The 18,166-nt window shown below is 39.7% G+C and overlaps 1 protein-coding gene across 2 annotated transcripts in view; it reads left to right on the forward strand.

Annotated features, from left to right (window-relative positions):
- LOC121280373 (rab GDP dissociation inhibitor alpha) overlaps window positions 1-18,166 on the forward strand; it is a 58,124-nt gene that overhangs the window by 25,636 nt on the left and 14,322 nt on the right. For both annotated transcript variants that reach the window (XM_041192315.1, XM_041192316.1), the window contains 6 exons: window positions 1,010-1,117; window positions 8,142-8,241; window positions 9,938-10,072; window positions 14,246-14,444; window positions 16,873-17,004; window positions 17,837-17,936. In XM_041192315.1, coding sequence (XP_041048249.1) covers window positions 1,010-1,117; window positions 8,142-8,241; window positions 9,938-10,072; window positions 14,246-14,444; window positions 16,873-17,004; window positions 17,837-17,936 — 774 coding nt within the window. The remainder of the gene's footprint in view (window positions 1-1,009; window positions 1,118-8,141; window positions 8,242-9,937; window positions 10,073-14,245; window positions 14,445-16,872; window positions 17,005-17,836; window positions 17,937-18,166) is intronic.

An 18,166-nucleotide genomic window follows, 5' to 3' on the forward strand; every position in this document is an offset into this window, starting at 1 on the left:
TTGGGCTCCATATTCAAACTAGTTAGTGGACTGTCTACCTGAATGTTAGTATTTCCCTTCTTGTAGGCCTTTTGAACCTTCTGAAGCCCTGTGTAAGCAGCTATAAAGAAGGAATGGACCACCATCTCAGCCCCACCACAAACTCTCTCATTCAGACCTAGTGGGGAATTGCCTAACCACCATTTGGCAACTCCACTAGAGGCTATAGCCATGGTTGAAAATTCAGCATGTAATGGGAATGGGCAGTGATATTATGGGCTTATGACCAATCTGGGGCACAGCACTCCTGTAGTGTCAGCCAATGGTATTACTGACAATTGAACTTGTTGGAAGCAGATGTAGCAATGGAGGGTGGGCTTCCACTTCAGAATAGATGAAGAATGTTAATGAAATCAAGCCCCATGCCTGGTTGAGCACATGATATAGGCTGACTTTGTGCAGTGCTTTAGCATAGCAACAGTTGTCTTTTGGATAAGATGTTAAACCAAGACCATGGGCAGAAAATATTCCTCACGCTATTGAAGGAAGAATACAATGTCTGTGTCAATTCTCTTCCCCCCACACCACCACAGATGTATTCATTGTTTTAACCATTCCAATCACATCACAGGCTAAATGTCCTCCAACATTTCCTGTTTGCGACCTCTCATCCTTTCCACCTCTCCACAGGGCTTCTCCTGCTGTCCTGGCTAAAATTCATCCCTCATCCTGCACTAAAGTAAAAACAGATTAACTGGTTGTTTATCTAACTTGCTGTTTGAATGGGATCTTGTTGTTGTGCATAAACTGCCAGCCAAGAATGATGATGATCATCAACCTGCACTCGAGCGAGTAATTGTTTGGATGCATTGTGCTTTGCAGTGTCCTGAGGATCTGATAAATCATTACATAAATACACATTTTTGTGTTCTTGTGTGCTTTCCCTAACCCCTCACCTTTTCCGACCTAAAAGCAGTCTCAATATTTTTTTTCTTCAGGTGTTTCATTCTATCTCTGCTTTGTTTTAAAGGAATGTATCTTGTCTGGTATCATGTCTGTGAATGGGAAGAAGGTACTCCACATGGACCGGAATTCTTACTATGGAGGAGAAAGTGCATCGATAACTCCTCTGGAGGATGTAAGGAAATACTGTTTTTCTTTCCTTTTTTGTCTTTTTAAAAAAAATGCATACAGTCTTTAATGCTATTATCACCCACCTTGGAACTGTCTGTTTGGACAACTATCTGCACAGTCCCTGTAGTGACTGCTGGGATTGTTTAATTTTTAGCAGATGCAATATCAGATAATGCTTCCAGAATATGCAGCATTTTACAACATTTCAATAACCTGTCATTGACAATTATATCTTTTTGCTACCTTCTTGTAAAAATATTTAACATATCTGCATACATGACCTCTGCCTTTTGAATCCTCTCCCCTCTTTCTGTCTTGTGAATTTTTTAAAGGTATCTATACCTGTCATTTAGGGATTTCTCCATCCTGACGTTGCTTCTCCTAATGAGAAGCCCTACCTAAAATGCTAACTTTGTTCATCTCTTTTCAGGTGACTGTGCCTTCTCAAAACTTTCTCTTGGTTCACATTGTTGTTCCATTTCCCCTTTTCAAGTCATGAAAATGACCTTCCAGTCAGTTTTTTGACATGATAGTGTCCCCTAATTCTCCCACAGGTTAAATGAGTCTGCAGTCAGCATGCTGTCTGATTGGATCACAGAAAAACAGACAATATCCAATTCAGGATCTTACAAAGTCTTCAGCTGTGTATCACAACTAAATATCCCATAAAGGAAAGAAGGTGAATAGAAGGCCAACAGGAAGTGTGGCAGGCAAATGCATTACAATTGTCATGCATGAGCACTAAATGGAGCAGGACTGAGCTTGAATGACCTTCTCTGACTTAGGTTTTCTTAGGTTCTGCTGTCCAGTTTTATGCATTCTCAACTTGCTATTGTTTGGATTTTCTGACTGAGGCAGACACATTTAAGATTTGGTTTGTATATCAAGCTAGGTACTTGATATGCTAATGAGTAAACATGGATGCTGGCTTAGCATGTAAGGTGTAAAAGGAATTTGCATTTTTAGATAGATGAAGGGAGATTTGGATTTCAAAGGTATGTCAGTCTGTTTACAAAAAGCCAGATAAGCAAGGCTAAGGAATGTGTTTATTTTTCCCCAAAGGTTACTGACAATAAATAATAGCAACATGAAAGCTTTTATATTGTGAGGAAGATACAGTTTCAAAGACATATATTAACCAAAAGAATTTACATATTAAGAAGAGAGAAACACATAAAGGAGACTGAAGCTATGTGTCAGGGGAAGGCATTGTGAGATCTAACAGAAGTGTGTGAAGTAGCCTTAATGAAGCCTCTAGTATTTGTGCATAGGCCTGCTGTCTACTGAAACTGAAGCTAGAGAAAACCATTTGGAATTCCACTGTCCAGGGTATTGTGTTAATTTTCTGGATTTGTTTAAAATCTAGAATCGGTTTGAGACTGTTGCCTTAGAGGGGGTGTAACTGAGAGTCAGATTAATTAGGAATTTTAGGAGTTACTACAGTAGTAATTTCTGGTTCTATGTATGCGCTTGAAATCTTTTGTTAATAAATATTGTTATGACGTGGCAGATGATGTGTGCCAGGCGAATCAAACCCATGAGGGAAACCTGATCATGCAGTCACAACTGTTTTGCACTTTGTATTTTATTTCAAGATGCGTGCCCTGAATTCAGAGTTAATAAGTCTACCATGACTTGAGGATTTGTAGAAAACTAAATTAAACATTTATTAACAGAAGAAAAGAGTTCAAACACGAAAAGGTTTACAAATTACTACTATAATAACTCCTAAAACTCCTAATTAATCTGGCTTCCAGTTACTCCTCCATTAAGGCAACTGTAAAGAACAATAAGATTTAAACAGATCCAGGCAAAGTTACACAATGCCCTGGACAGTGGAATTCAAAGTTAGATTTCTCAGCTTTGGTTCCTGTAGACTTGATGCACAGATGCTGGAGGTTTTTCACATTTGTGTTAGATCTTAGAATCCCTTCTCTTCCTACACATAGCCTTCGCTCCTTCACACATGTTTCTCCCTTTTCAATGTAAAGTCCATTGTTCCAACATGTCTTTGGAACTTTACCCCTCTCATAATACAAATCTTTTCAAAGTACTAATTTTATCAGTAACCTTTGGGAAAAATAAGCGCACTGTTTAGCTTGGCTTCTTCTGGCTAGGTGTAACACCCTACCATCTCTTTGAAATTTAAACTAAACTAATTTATCTAAAAATGCAAATTTTGCTTACACCTCACATTCTCAAACTTCAGCCATGTTTACATATCTAGCATTTCAAACCTAGCTTCTTGTTGATGACTCGAAGCCTCCAGACCAGTTGCTCCAATTCAATTAAATCCCACATACACACAGAGAAACTATCCAAACCCCAGTATTAACCTACCTTTACGATACATAATATTATTATAAGAATTATTATATTTTCATGACAATATTTTAATTTAGCTTTTTAAAAAATCTCAGTCTTGGTAGACTTATTACTTCTGAACTCAGTGCACATGCTTTGAAATAAATACAAATTGCAAAACCGTTGTGATAGCATGATTGAGTTTCCCTCATGGATATGGTCCACCTGGCACACATCCTCTGCCGCGTCATAACAGTTCTTCTAATTTTGGCCTCTTGTGCATTCCTAATTATAACAACTCCACCATTGGTTACTGTGCCTTCAGCTGCCTCTGCCTCAAGCTCTGGAATTCCCCCTCTGCACTTTCCTACCTTGTTTTCCTCCTTTAATTCACTCCTTAAAACCTACCTTTTTGACCAAACATTTAGTCATCTATTTACAACCTAATGACTTGGATGAAGGGACCAACTGTGTTGTAGCCATATTTGCCAGTGACACAAAAATAGTGGGAAAACAAGTTTACAAACATATGAGCATGCTAAATAGGAGCAGATGTAGTCCATTCGGCTCCCTGAGCCTGTTCTGCCATTCATTAAGATCATGGCTGCTCTGTTTGTGTTTAAAATCCCACACTCCCATCTACCCCTGATAACCTTAGATTCTTGATTGGCAAGGGAATCAATCCACCTCTGCCTTAAAAATATTCAATGACCCCGGCTCCACCACCTTCTGAGGCAGAGAGTTCCAAAGTTGCACAACCCTCAGAAAAAGAAATTCTCCTCATCTCTGCCCTAAAAGGGTGACCCCTAATTTTAAAACAGTGGCCCCTAATTCTGGACACATCCGCAATAGGAAACATCCCTTCCACATCCACCTTGTCAAAACCGTTCAGAATCTTATATGCTTCAATCAAGTCACCCCTCACTCTTCTAAACTCCAGTGGAAACAGTCTGTTTAGCCGTTCCTCGTAACCTCCTCTGAACCGTCTCAAGTACATTTACATTCTTCCTTAAATAAGGAGACCGAAACTACATGCACTATTCAAGATGCGGCTTCACAAATGCCCTGCAAAACTGAAGCGTAACATCTTTACTTTTATGTTCAATTCCTCTCGTAATAAAGGATAGCGTTCCATTAGCCGCCTTAATTACTTGATGTGCCTGCATACTAACTTTTTGTGACTCATGCACTGGAACACCTAGATCCCTTAGCAGCTCAAAATTCTGCAGCCGTTCTCTGTTTAAGTAATACTCTGCTTTTTTATTCTTCCTGCCAAAGTGAACAACTTCACATTTTCCTACTTTATACTCTATCTGCCATATTTCTGCGCACTGACTCAAGCTATCTATATCCATCTGCAACCTCCTTATGTCCTCTTCATAACATCTATCTTTGTGTCATCTGCAAATTTAGCCATGTCTTCAGGCCCCTCACCTAAGTCCTTGATCTAAATTGTAAAAAGTTGAGGCCCCAGTACAGACCCCTGAGGAGGAAAAGAGTCTGTAAAAGGGGTATTGATAGGTTAAGTGAATGGGCAAAAATTTGACAGATGAAGTATAATGTGGGAAAATGTGAGGTTGTCAACTTTGGCAGGAAGAATAGAATAGCAGCATATTATTTAAACGGAGAGAGACAGCAGAATGCTGCAGTACAGAGAAACCTGATTATCCTTGTACACAAATCTCAAAAGCTTAGCATGCAGGCACAGCAAGCAATTAGGAAGGCAAATGGAATGTTGACCTTTATTGCAAGGGGGCTGGAGTATAAAAGGGGGGGAAGTCTTGCTACAACTGTACAGGGCATTGGTGTGAGACTGCATCCAGAGTACTGTGTGTAGTTTTGGTCTCCTTATTTAAGGGAGAGACATAGTGGAAACAGTTCAGAGAAGATTCACTAAACAGATTCCTGGGTTAAAGTGTTTGTCTTATGAGGAAAAGTTGAGCAGGTTGAGCCTATACCTTTTGGAGTTTAGAAGAACAAGAGGTGGTCTTTTTGAAACGTTTAAGATTCAGAGAGGTTTGGCAGGGTAGATGTTGAGAGGATCTTTGTTCTCCTGGGGGAATCTAGAACTAGGAGGACACAGTTTCAAAGTAAGAGGTCTTGTATTCACAGCTGAGATGAGAAGAATTTCTTCTCTGGGGTCATTAGTGTTTGGAATTCTCTTCCCCAGAGAGCAGTGATGGCTGGGTTATTGTCCAACTCAGCCTTGAATATATTCAGATTTTTGATCTAAGAGGGACGAGAGTTATGGGATCATGCATGAAAGTGGAGTTATCAGTTCAGCCATGATCTTATTGAATGATGGAGCAGGCTCAATGGACAAACTGGCCTAATCCTGCTTCCATTTCTTATGATCTGACCTAATATGTTCTTGTGTGGCTCAGTGTCATACTTTGTTTTATAATGCTTCTGTGAAGTGCCTTGGGACATTTGGGTGCTATATAATTATAAATTGTTGTTGAAGTGAGATGAGCTAAACCAAGACTATTCACTGCTTTTGTTGAATTTTAGGACTTGGCTGTTACAGGTTGAATGAAAGAGGATGGAAGATGTTCTTTTCGCATTAGGCAGTCAGCCGTCATAACTAATGTAATGGTTTCTAGTGTCAAAGAAGCTTATGCTCATGAGGTTCATTGATCTCAACCTGTTGCACTTATTTCTCCTTTTTTAGCATGGTATAATTGTAGGATTTATTTTTATGTTTCTATTGGTGCATGTGCTACTACTAGTTCACAGGAGTAAAGCAGGCCAAGTCCAAGTGGTGCTGAAACATGACCTAGCTGACTGAATTAAGCTGACAACTAACACAGCATAGAATAGGGCCTATAATTCAGTTGCACAACATACAATCCTTATCCACAGAGCCTTCAGAGTGAACTCGTAATATAGGATTAATTCCAAATACCTATTTCATCATCAACTCCACACTGGAGATAACATTACAACAGACTGGATACTTGTACCTGTAGATTTTTATAATATGCTACAGGGTGCTGACATTTTTAGTCCTTCCAATCTCAGGAATTTTACAAGGGTCATGATTCAGGCAACTGAAACAGGCGCTGCTAAAGTAGAACTGTTTTTTTAATAAAGCTGTTATTTCTCTTTATATTTCCCATTGGGAAGTGCCTAGTCTTCATTCAGCAAGTGCACACAGTGGTATAATTGGAATTTGGATATTACTGTGAGGAATTGCAGTCCACTGAGATGTCAGCTGTGGCTTATTAGGTAGCACTTTTGCTTGAGTCAAAAGTTGTGTGTTCAGGAACCACTCCAGAGCACATTATCTGGTCTGACACTCTGGTACAGTACTGAAGGAGCCCTGCACTGTCAGAGCTGCTGACATTTGGATGAGATATTAAACTAAGGCCTTCTCTGCCCTCTCAGGTTGACGTAAATGAATGGTATGCCACTGGGATCAGTGCTGGGGCCTCAACATTTTACAATTTATATAAATGATTTGGATGAAGATATAGATGGTATGGTTGCTAAATTTGCACAGAACACAAAGATAGGTAGGAAAGTAAGTTGAGAATAAGAAGTAAGTAGGCTACAAAGTGACATAGGTTAAGTGAGTGGGCAAAGATCTGGCAAATGGAGTATAATGTGGGCAAATGTGAAATTGTCCATTTTAGCAGGAAGAATAAAAAAAAGGCGTATTATCTAAATGATGAGAGGTTGCAGAGGGATTTGGGTGTCCTAGTGCATGAATCGCAAAAGGAAAGCATCAGGTACAGCAAGTAATTAGGAAAGCTAATAGAATATTATCATTTATTGTGAGGGGAATTGATTACAAAACTAGGGAGGTTATGCTTCAATTGTACAGGTCACTGGTGAGATCACATCTAGAGTACTGTGCACAGTATTGGTCTCCTTATTTAAGGAAAGATGTAAATGCATTAGAAGCAGTTCAGAGAAGGTTTACTAGACTAATATTAGGAATGGGCGGGTTGACGTATGAGGAAAGGTTGGACAGGTTAGGCTTGTATCTACTGGAGTTTAGAAGAGGTGACTTGATTGCAACCTTTCAGATTCTGAGGGGTCTTGACAGAGTGGATGTGGAATGGGTGTTTCCTCTTGTGGGAGAATCTAGAATTAGGGGTCATGGTTTAAAAATAAGAGGTCGCCCATTTAAGACAGAGAATTTTTTTCTCTAAGGCTTGTGAGTCTTTGGCATTTTCTTCCTTAAAAGGCTGTGGAAGCAGAGTCTGAATATTTTTAAGGCAGAGCTAGATGGATTCGTGATTAACAAGGGGATGAAAGGTTATCGGGGTAGGCAGGAATATGGAATGGCGGAGCAGGCTCAAGGGACTAAGTGGCCTACTCCTGTTCCTAATTTATACGTTTGTCCTTTGAAGAAGAGCAGTGCAGTTCTCCCTGTGTCCTGCCCAACAATTATCCTTCAACCAGTGTCATTAAAAATACTGATTATCTGATCATTATCGTAATTGCTGTTTGTGGGATCGTGCTGTGTACAAAGTTGGTTGCTGTATTTCCAACGTTATAATAGTGGGTATGTTTAGTTGGCTGCAAAGCACTTTGGAAAGTTCTGAGGTTATGAAAGATGCTACACATATGCAAGTTCTTCAGTGTAACATCAATGAAGTGGAACTCAAGTTGGGTTTGCAGCCCTCAGTACAAAAAATAGCAAGCAACACCACAATGGGTAATTTTAAAAGTACACCCAAGAAAATGAAACTAAATATGTTTTCCTTTTCCTTTAGCTGTTTAAAAGGTTCAAGGCTGCCGGGTGCCCTCCAGAATCTATGGGAAGAGGCAGGGACTGGAATGTAGATCTGACACCCAAATTCCTTATGGCAAATGGTAATGAATGACATATTTCATTTTAAATGTTTGAAAATGGAAATTCACAGCTGAAATTAGAAAATGTTCCAATTATAATGTTAACTTTGAACGCTGCTGCCATATACAATTGGCTGAGTTGCTTGTGAATTATTAGGACCAAGTGCCACACTAGCACTTGAGCCCATATCTAAGCTGACATTCCAGTACAGTACTGGGGAATAAAAACAGAAAATGCTGGAAAAGCTCATTAGGTCTGGCAGCATCTGTGGAGAGAGAAGCAGATTTAACATTTTGAGTTGGTATGACTCTTCTTCAGAGCTAAGGAGGTACTGCTGTTTTGGTTGAAATGTTAAATCAAGACCCCATCTGCCAGTTCAGATGGATGTTGAAGACATTATGACACTATTTGAAGAGCAGAGAGTTCTCCTGGTGTGGTTCTTCCTCACCTAAAACTGCCGAGTAATTTACTAATCATTTGTCGGTTTTTCGTTTGTTTATAGGAGTGTGCTGTGTGAAAAATGATGCATTATGTTATCAAAGCAACAAGAACTTCATTTCAAAGTAATTAATTTTATATGTAGTAATTGGGATGTCCTAAAGGATGTAATCTCCTGGAAATGAATGTAGGATAGTTTATTTTTGTATCGGGGGATTTGAATTTTCTCTTGAATAATGTGTTGGAATATTCAGCTTTCTTCTTAACCTCAAATGTGCAATATCAGTCTAATCTTCTAGTATCTGCCTATAATCTCACTCCAAGGCCACAACATGGATGGTTTAGGAGATGACAGTGGTGCAGTCGAGGATATTCTGATTTGGAGTCCATTATTGGGCAGAGAGCAGTCAGTTCTTTACTCTGTATGCTTTGAGATTGGTCGAAGGTGCTGTTGGTTGCAAGGTGTTTGAAGAATATATATTCTTCCCCAACATTAACATCCCTTATATTTGCACAGTTTTTTGCTCTTGAATGTTGCAAGAGAATGCTCAGAGTGAATTTCAACCCCTTTCGGTTGATGTTGATCCCTGACCTTAGTGTAGTAAGTACTGGCTTGCCCGTACTAGCAGTCCTTCTTTTGATCCAACTTTCCAATTGCAGGGAAAAAGACTGGGGAGTGGGACTAACTGAGTTCTTGCAGATGACTAGCATGGACATGATGGGATGAATGGCTTCCTTCTGTGCTGTAACCATTCTCTGATTCTATGCTGTCTTTAGCACTGCTCCTTGAGGACAGCAGTGTTCCCAATGAAAACCATGTTTATTTCACCAAAGTGAGCAACACCTAAGGACATAAACCATTGAAGAAAAATTCAGTAATATCAAAGTGGTGAACTTGTTATCTTTCAGCCCCTTCCTTGCCTATGCACTGGTGTAGCAGGGAAGAAAGTCACAGCAACCCATGATTAAACTGCCTTTTCTCCTTCTTAAAATTCACCAGGATTGAGTTGTCTTTAATGACACCAGTATATTTTAAGCATGTCTTTTCCATCAGGTGCAATTGACACGTATGTACTTGTAGGCAATAAGACTTTTTGGGAAACCTGCACTAGGACATGAATAAGGCTGTTTCTGAACATAGATTTATATCTCCCTCCAAATGTCACTTTTGAACACTTCTTGGCTGCATGAACATTGCCACAGAATTCAGCTGTTGTATTTTCAGTGTGTTGCTGGGATATTCTGTGTATTTTACATGCCTGTTGATTGTCTCCTCAGGCCAGCTCGTTAAAATGCTGCTTTACACAGAAGTTACCCGTTACCTAGACTTCAAGGTGGTAGAAGGAAGTTTTGTGTACAAAGCAGGGAAAATCCACAAAGTCCCATCTACAGAGACCGAAGCTTTAGCTTCTGGTAAGTAAAAGCGCGGATTGATAATCTTGAAGACTGGAGTTTTATTTCTTTTTTTCGAACATTTAGTTTTTATTTTCCTATAAAAAGTTTTCATCTGAAGAATGTTTTTAAAAAAAAATCTTTAATTCCCATCTCTGATGATATTGTTTCAGTGGCACTTTAACGCATTTGAACTGAAGTATCCATTATCAATACTATTGACAGTCTTGATTTTGGGGCTAGTGTGCCTTTCTCTCAGACAAACTCATGGGTTCAAACCCAATGCAGAGACTTGAATGTGTAATCTAGTTGGCTCATCAGTCAAGTGCTGAGCGGTGAATCCTTTTGAGTTGTATATGTCCAGATAAGTGATTTGAACTGCTGAACCATACCCTTTTTTTACCTGTCCTCAATTGAGTCATCTACTTGATCATTGGTTTCCTGTAGTCTGGATATGCACATTCATGCTAAGTGGTCCTCCAGCTCATCCCCTAGCTCTGGATTTTTTTTCGATGCTGCAGACCACTTGGAGATCAAAGGCTGGGAACCCTGGGCTTCTACTTGTTATTGGGCTTGTAGAGTGATTTTTCACCACCCATTCCCTCGTTCACCTTTCTCTCCAAAACCTCCTGGCTATTCTATTTGCAGTCAGGCCTGTAATATTTATGGTCCTCCTAGACTCAAATGTGTACATAAGTAATTTTCACATTACATGCTTATTGTTTATGTATTGGTAACAGTCTAATAGTACTACGTTGTATCCCGTCAGATTTCTTTTGTATAAGTTCAGCCAACTTAGCCATAGAAATCATCTGTGTAATTTACTATTTGACACACATTCTGTGTTGCTTTGCAGTTTTTGAGAGCTTGCTTTCTATCTTTCAACTGTGGTGGAATTCTAATACATAAATGGCGACATATTGAAGTCCCATGTCCATCCAATATTTAGTTATTGAAAAAGACATTGATGCCCATTCAAATGGTGTCTGTGTACAGTGTCAATAAAAGTGTATTGTTATTTAGCTTATATGTTGTTTTGCAGATGTTTCAAAGATTAAACAGTTACATTAAAAAATTTTGAGAGTATTGCGGAAAAGACATTCTGTTGAAGCTTTACGTCTTGCACTCATCAGGACAATCACAAGAATATTGATGTCGGGGGAAGTAACAATTTTATATTGTATGAGAAGAGAGTGTTAATTGATGGGCAGAGGCATTGCCATGGCGAGTTAATGGTGACTGACAGTTAACTGCCAAGCATTGTTTGAAATTTAAACCAGGCACCTTGACTGTGGTCAAGGCATTGCCCTGAAGAATGAACCAGTGAATGGTTATCACTTATTTTGTTTAACTAAAACAGGAATAATGTATATGCATGTTCTTTCTGTCTGCAAAGAACAGGGCTGTGTATATTAATATATGTAGCTTCCAGTACATGCAAATAACTCATTTGACGTGATGGCAGCATCCTGTTAGTAACGAATACCACTTGTGTTGCTACTGCGTAGTAGCAGCGTGAAATAGCTAGCTTCACCTGGTGCTCAAATTTTTGAGATACCTTGTCCTTCCAGGGTAATCTGAGGTAGAGTGGGCACTTTTCAGGGCCGAAAGTGGTGACCTTAGGCCCGATCATGAGTTTGTGCAATATACTGTATAATTAACTGTATAAAATGCTGGCTAGGCCACAGCTAGAGTATTGCGTGCAGTTCTGGAATCTGCATTATAGGAAGGATGTGATTGCACTAAGAGTGCAGAGGAGATTTACCAGGACGTCTGGGCTGAAGAGTTTTCGTTATGAGGAGAGATTAGGTAGTCGGGTTATTTTCCCAGGAGATTGACGGGGACATGATTGAGGTGTATAAAATTATGAGGGGCATAGATAGAGTAGACAGGAAGGAACTTTTTTCACTTGGTGGAGGGATCAGTAACCAGGGGGCATAGATTTAAGGTAAGGGGCAGGAGGTTTAGAGGGCATGTGAGGAAGAATTTTTTCACGCAGAGGGTGTTGGGAATCTGGAACTCACTGCCTGAAAGGGTGGTAAAGGCAGAAAATCTCATAACATTTAAGAAGCATGGCATACAAGGCTATGGGCCTAGTGCTGGAAAATGGGATTAGAATAGTTAGATTCTTGTTTGACCAGCACAGACCCAATGGGCCGAAGGGCCTTTTTCTGTGCTGTAGACTTCTATAACTCTACAGTGTAAAATGATCAAATAGGTAATGTGGTACATGAATTTCAGTGCCAGTGGGTGATGCTAGGTATGTAAGCCGTACGTTCAAAAGACTGGCGGATCATATCAAACAGCATGTCACTTCTGCTGTTCGCAACAGGCAAGGTACTGACCGTACCCAACTAGCCAGTGCTTGCAAAACTCAAAACCCAGTGTCCAGCATTAGATGTGATTTCGCGATTGGACAACATTTGCCTAATAATCCTCAGTGTGCTAAAAGTTACACTGACAACCAATTTAAGATTGTCAGTCGGGCTCATGGTGTGGCACATTTGTGTGTATTGGAAGCTACTGTTCTTTGTAGATAGACAGAACATGCACACACATTGCAACTGTTTCAGCTAAACAAAATAGGTGATAGTCATTCGCTGGTTCATTCCATAGGGCAATTCCCTGACCAATCAGGATCAAGTTGCCTGGTTTAAATTTCAAACAATACTTGGCAGTTAACTGTCAGCTGCCATTTAACTGGTGCATTCTCTATGGCAAGACCTATGCCAATCAGAGTCCACTTGCTAACCATTCAGCATTCTCTCCTCATACAATATAAAGTTGTTTCTTTCCCTGACATTGGTATTCTTGTGATTGTCCTGATGAGTACAAGATAAAAATCTTCAACAAAAGAAATACTCAAACTCTGTACTACCAAACGACTATTTGTGTCCAAATCTCTTCCTTCCCCATCTGTTGTTCTTTTCTGCCAACCTTTTTAAACACGAAACAGAACCGTAGTGGCACCCGACAAACAGATGCTTAGATCGGCATTTGGGTACAGCAGCAAGAAGGATTGCTTCCAATGAGAGGGCTGAGATTTGTACAGCACTCTCAGCAATGAAAAATGACTCAATTATTATATGAGGCCAAATGTTTACATTTTTCCAGGCCTCTGGTCACTTAAGGGTTGCTCTGCCTGATGTTACTTGGCTCCAAGTGCTACTGTCTGAATTAAACATTCCCACACATTAAAATAGCACCGATGGTAAATGAGCAAAAGTGGTTTCTCAAGGTTTTGTTTTCACATTAACAAAGTCGTGTGAAAAGCCAGTGCCTGTAATTTAGGTCAACCATGAGGGAAGGGAGAGAAGTTGTAGGTGGATAACATCAAGCTTGGGTTTTAACAGCAAGTTAATAACAAGGGAAGACTGAAGGAACCATGGATTTGTGTGAAAGTAAGAGGAGATGGTGCAATTAATCTGGATTTCAACACTGAAAATGTCTTGGGAAAGACAGGATATTTATTTTCTCTGGAATTTAGTCCAAGTCTGAATTCCATATGACTATCTAAAGGAATCTGTGCAACACAGTTTCAGTTTAATAGGGAAAGGGAAGCAGAGTTAATGTCTCAGATCTGAGACCTTTCATCAGAAAGTTTTAGTTTATTTTGGAAATAATTGATGGCCTGATACTGGGAAATATGGCTATAAACTTTGCTTCTGGACAATTTTATTTTGTGTGAACTGAGGGAAATAATTTGGAAAGGCCAACAGCTGAGAACTGACCAAAACACAGATGACTTTTTTTCTTTGCTGTTTTCAGTTGGTTTCATCTCAGCTCTTGATTAAACTTCTGAAGCTTATGAACTGTGATTTGGTAACCCTTCATTTTTCCACAATGCATGCACGTTCTGATGTGACTGTGAAGTGTTTTTAGAAATCTGTTGCTTGACTTCTTTGTGGCACCATTTTTCTGCTTTCAATGTCTGTACCTAAAAGGCTATTAGCATCTTGAATGGATGCCAGGTGGTCAAGTCCTGGATATGGCAACAGCTAGATGTTGCCCAGGTGAAATGGTGCAGTTGGTAGTTTCAGATGAGAACAAATGTGCTGGGCACCTCAGCCAAACATGTCAAGTGCATTAAGTAGAGCATGATGCTGACAAACAATGTGGTTGTGAAGAGGGAGAGGAAAGTTAAGAGCTAAATGGTAGCAATAAATATTCATTATTTTTCCCTTTTCCCTTCAGATCTAATGGGCATGTTTGAAAAACGTCGTTTCCGAAAATTTTTAATGTTTGTTGTTGGCTTTGATGAGCATGACCCTAAAACAAACCAAGGCATCGAGCCCAAAAAGACCACGATGCGAGATGTCTACAAGAAATTTGATCTTGGACAAGATGTCATTGATTTCACAGGACATGCTTTAGCTCTGTACAGAACAGATGAGTATGTTACTTTTTGACTTTTATATGCTTAACTTATATTGTACAACAATAACAACAACTTTTATTTATATAGCACCTTTAATGTAATGAAACGTTCCAAAGCATTGCACTTCACTTCCATTATAAAATAAAGTTTGCCACCAAGCCACAAGGCAATATTAGGTCAGATGACCAAAAGCTTGGTCAAAGACATAGGTTTTAAGGAGTGTCTCAAAGGAGGAAAGCGAGGTAGAAAGGTGGAATGGTGTAGGGAGGGAATTCCAGAGCTTACAGTCTTGGCAACTGAAGGCATAGCCACCAATGGCAGAGCAATTCTAATTGGGAATGCACAAGAGACCAGAATTAGAGGAGTGTGAATACCTCGAAAGGTTGTGGGGATGAAGAAGATTAGTGACGGGGAGGGCCAAGACCATGGAGGATTTTGAAAACTAAGATGAGACTTTTAAAATCAAGACATTGCTTTACTGGGAGCCAGCTGGAACAGTGAGCACAGGGGTGATAGGGGAATAGGATGGGAACAGTGCATATAATGTGTTCAACAAAAAAAGTGTTTAAATGATAATTCAGATAAAGATAGGAGGAAACTTCTGGTAGGCCTGGTTGACATTTTCAAGGTTGGCCCTGGCAGAACATTAATTTTAGGTGGTGAGATGCTCAAAAGCCTTTGAAGTCAAGTTAAAGTGAAGTTGGGAGTCAAAGGATGTAGGTGGAAACTGTTTCACCCAAAGGAGAGCTGGCGACTAAGTGAACAGGAAAGCCATTGAAGTGAAGCTGACTGAAAATAATACTTGTTATCACTCATTCTACTTGTACTGGTTGGCAATGCTTTCTCTTCTAGATCAAAACATTGTTCTGATGTTTGAATGCCACACCAGTGATGAAATGTCATTGAAACAAAGAAAATTAAGGGATAATTTTATCATGACTTTCAAAATTATGAAAGGTTTTGAGTGGGTAAACAATGAAGGATTATTTTCATAGATTATCAAATCTGTAAATGAGTATTAAACGTAAGAGAGGAAGTTTGGCTTTGTTTTCTTACATAAGCTTATTTAGACATTTAGTTCTTTATCAAAGGGACTGTTGTGGCAGAGACTAAATATTTAAAATTGAATTGGATAAGATTGTAAAAGGATGTAGGGAAAGGGAATGGAATTGGAGGGGATAACTCCATTGAAGAGTTATCACCTATGATTGGCCAAATGGTTTCCTTTGGTGCTTGATTTCTATGATTCTACAATTTGGACAGGTGCTTCAATGCAGTGCAGAGTGAGCACTTGGATGCAATATAGAGCAAGTTTCCACTGTTGGAGTTGCTGTGTTATGGGCAAGATATTACACCAGGGTTTCGATAGGATTAAATCAGATGAACTGAATGACCACCACCATCCCAAATTATCTTGTAATGGTTGCTCTTTCCTTTGTTTTCCTAACATCTTTGGCCAAGAACTTGCTTCAAAGCTCTAGCAGATGCTAACTGCGAAGTTAAATTTGAGGAACTGACTTTTTTCCCTGAGACTTAGTATAATGGAGGATGCCAAAATCTGAATGTTTCACATTTTTTTTATTTGTTCATGGGATGTGGGCATCATTGGTTAGGCCATCATTTATTGCCCATCCCTAATTGCCCTTGTCCAGAGGGCATTTAACAGTCAACCACGTTGTTGTTGGTCTGGAGTCATAAGGACGACAGATTTCCTTCCCTAAAGGACATTAGTGAACCAGATGACAATTTTAAGACTTTTAATTCCAGATTTTCATTGAATTCAAATTTCACCATCTGAATTATTGAATTCAAATTTCACCATCTGCTGTGGTGGGATTTGTGCCCAGGACCCCAGAACATTACCCTGTGTCTCTCAAATACTATTCCACTAGCAATACCACTATGCCACTGTCTCCCTGCTAGTTGAAGTGTGAGAATAGCTACACAGTGGTATTAATTATTGTGATAAAGTGCTGATGTGATGAGAGAGAGAGAGAGAACCTGAAACCAGGAGTTTGAATGCAATTATCCTCCAAGTGACATACTGGAAGCAGTGATGCATTGTTAAATGTACTGTCCACTGGAAAGATGTTAAACTGAGGCCTTGTCTGCCTTAACTGAGCCCTTGTCTGCCTATTCAGATGGCTGTGAAAGGTCTCACAACACATATATTGTAGAGCAGGGAATTCTTCTAATGCCCTAGTCAACATTATCTCTTAACCAACGACCAAAGACTCAGGGGCACTGGCATTAATTACAATGTACTGACTAAATCAGCACTGATCTGAGGCCATGCCTGGGATCCTTCTGGTCTGTTGGTGTCTCATCAACTATTACATTTAACCACTAACTTATTAAGGGTGCAAACACTTCATTTTTGAAAGGAGACTGGTGGAATTTTGTGATTTGGAAAGGTTTCTGACCTGTTCCTTTCTGTTCCCAGTTACTTGGACCAACCATGTCTGGATACCATCAATCGCATTAAATTGTACAGTGAGTCATTGGCACGGTACAGCAAGAGTCCCTACCTCTATCCTCTCTATGGACTGGGAGAGCTGCCTCAAGGCTTTGCTAGGTAACTGATGTATCTGTGTGATTTGTTAAATTTGCTGGCCAGGTTGTTCATTCCTATATATGGGCATCACTGAACTGTGATAGCCTCTCCTGTAACTGCATGCGTCTACCACCAGATGGTACTACCAACCCCCTCCATACCCATAACCACAAGATTGTCACTGGTGGCAAACCAGGTCTGCCCTGATTTTCCATCAACAAAGCCAGTGCAAAATTCACTTGTTTTATTTTAAATAATACCCTCATTCATATTTTTTTCAACTTTGTTTTTGGTGGTGTTTTTCTGCTGCAGGAACAACTCTTCCACTTCTAGCACCTAGAAGTATCGGCGCTGAGCGGACTGGGTCTAGAAAAACCAAAACTTTCATGAATTTAGCAAGTTCTCCATGTACTGCTCTAATAATATTTGAGCCCAACTTCAAGAGTATTCTCATGAGGAGTATGACATTTATATTTTTAAAGTCAGTGATATTTGATAATTTAGTACCTTGATATGGCCAGATATGTACAGCTCAGTGTTGTGGAGCCCTAACCCAGTCGTACCTGGTCAACATTGTCTAAGATGCTTTCACATGCAAGTCTTAAAAGGCAACCAGAATGCAGAGATTCTCATGCCATTATCCTGTGCTAGATATTCACTGACGTCAAATGGTAGGGCAAAATGGAGCTTATACCATCTAATGCCAATGTTGGTATAACATCCTGAGACTGTAGTGATAGATGTTAGGATGTTGGTGGGTAATCCTGTACTTGGTCTATTAGACAACACGAATGAGCTATTTCTCAGAAGCTGGAGTCTGATATTTCTTTGTTTCTCATCCTTTCTTTACCAGACTGAGTGCTATCTATGGAGGCACTTACATGCTGAACAAACCCGTGGATGAAATTGTGTTTGAGAAGGGACGTGTGGTGGGTGTCAAGTCAGATGGAGAGGTAAGTCTGACTTGTATGGCATGAAGCTGTACCAGAACCCATTAAAGACTAGATTAACAAGATTTTGAGGTCATAAATACAAGACAGTCAATATTAAATTCAATAAGGAATTCAGGAGAAGCAGCTTTACTCCGATTGGTTAGAATGTGGAACCACATGGAGTAGTTGAGGCAAATACATCACAGACTCAGGCTATTCAACCCAACTTGTCCATTCATGAGCCTCCTATT

Source organism: Carcharodon carcharias, chromosome 7 (genome assembly GCF_017639515.1).
Source record: "Carcharodon carcharias isolate sCarCar2 chromosome 7, sCarCar2.pri, whole genome shotgun sequence".
NCBI classification, from domain to species: domain Eukaryota; kingdom Metazoa; phylum Chordata; class Chondrichthyes; order Lamniformes; family Lamnidae; genus Carcharodon; species Carcharodon carcharias.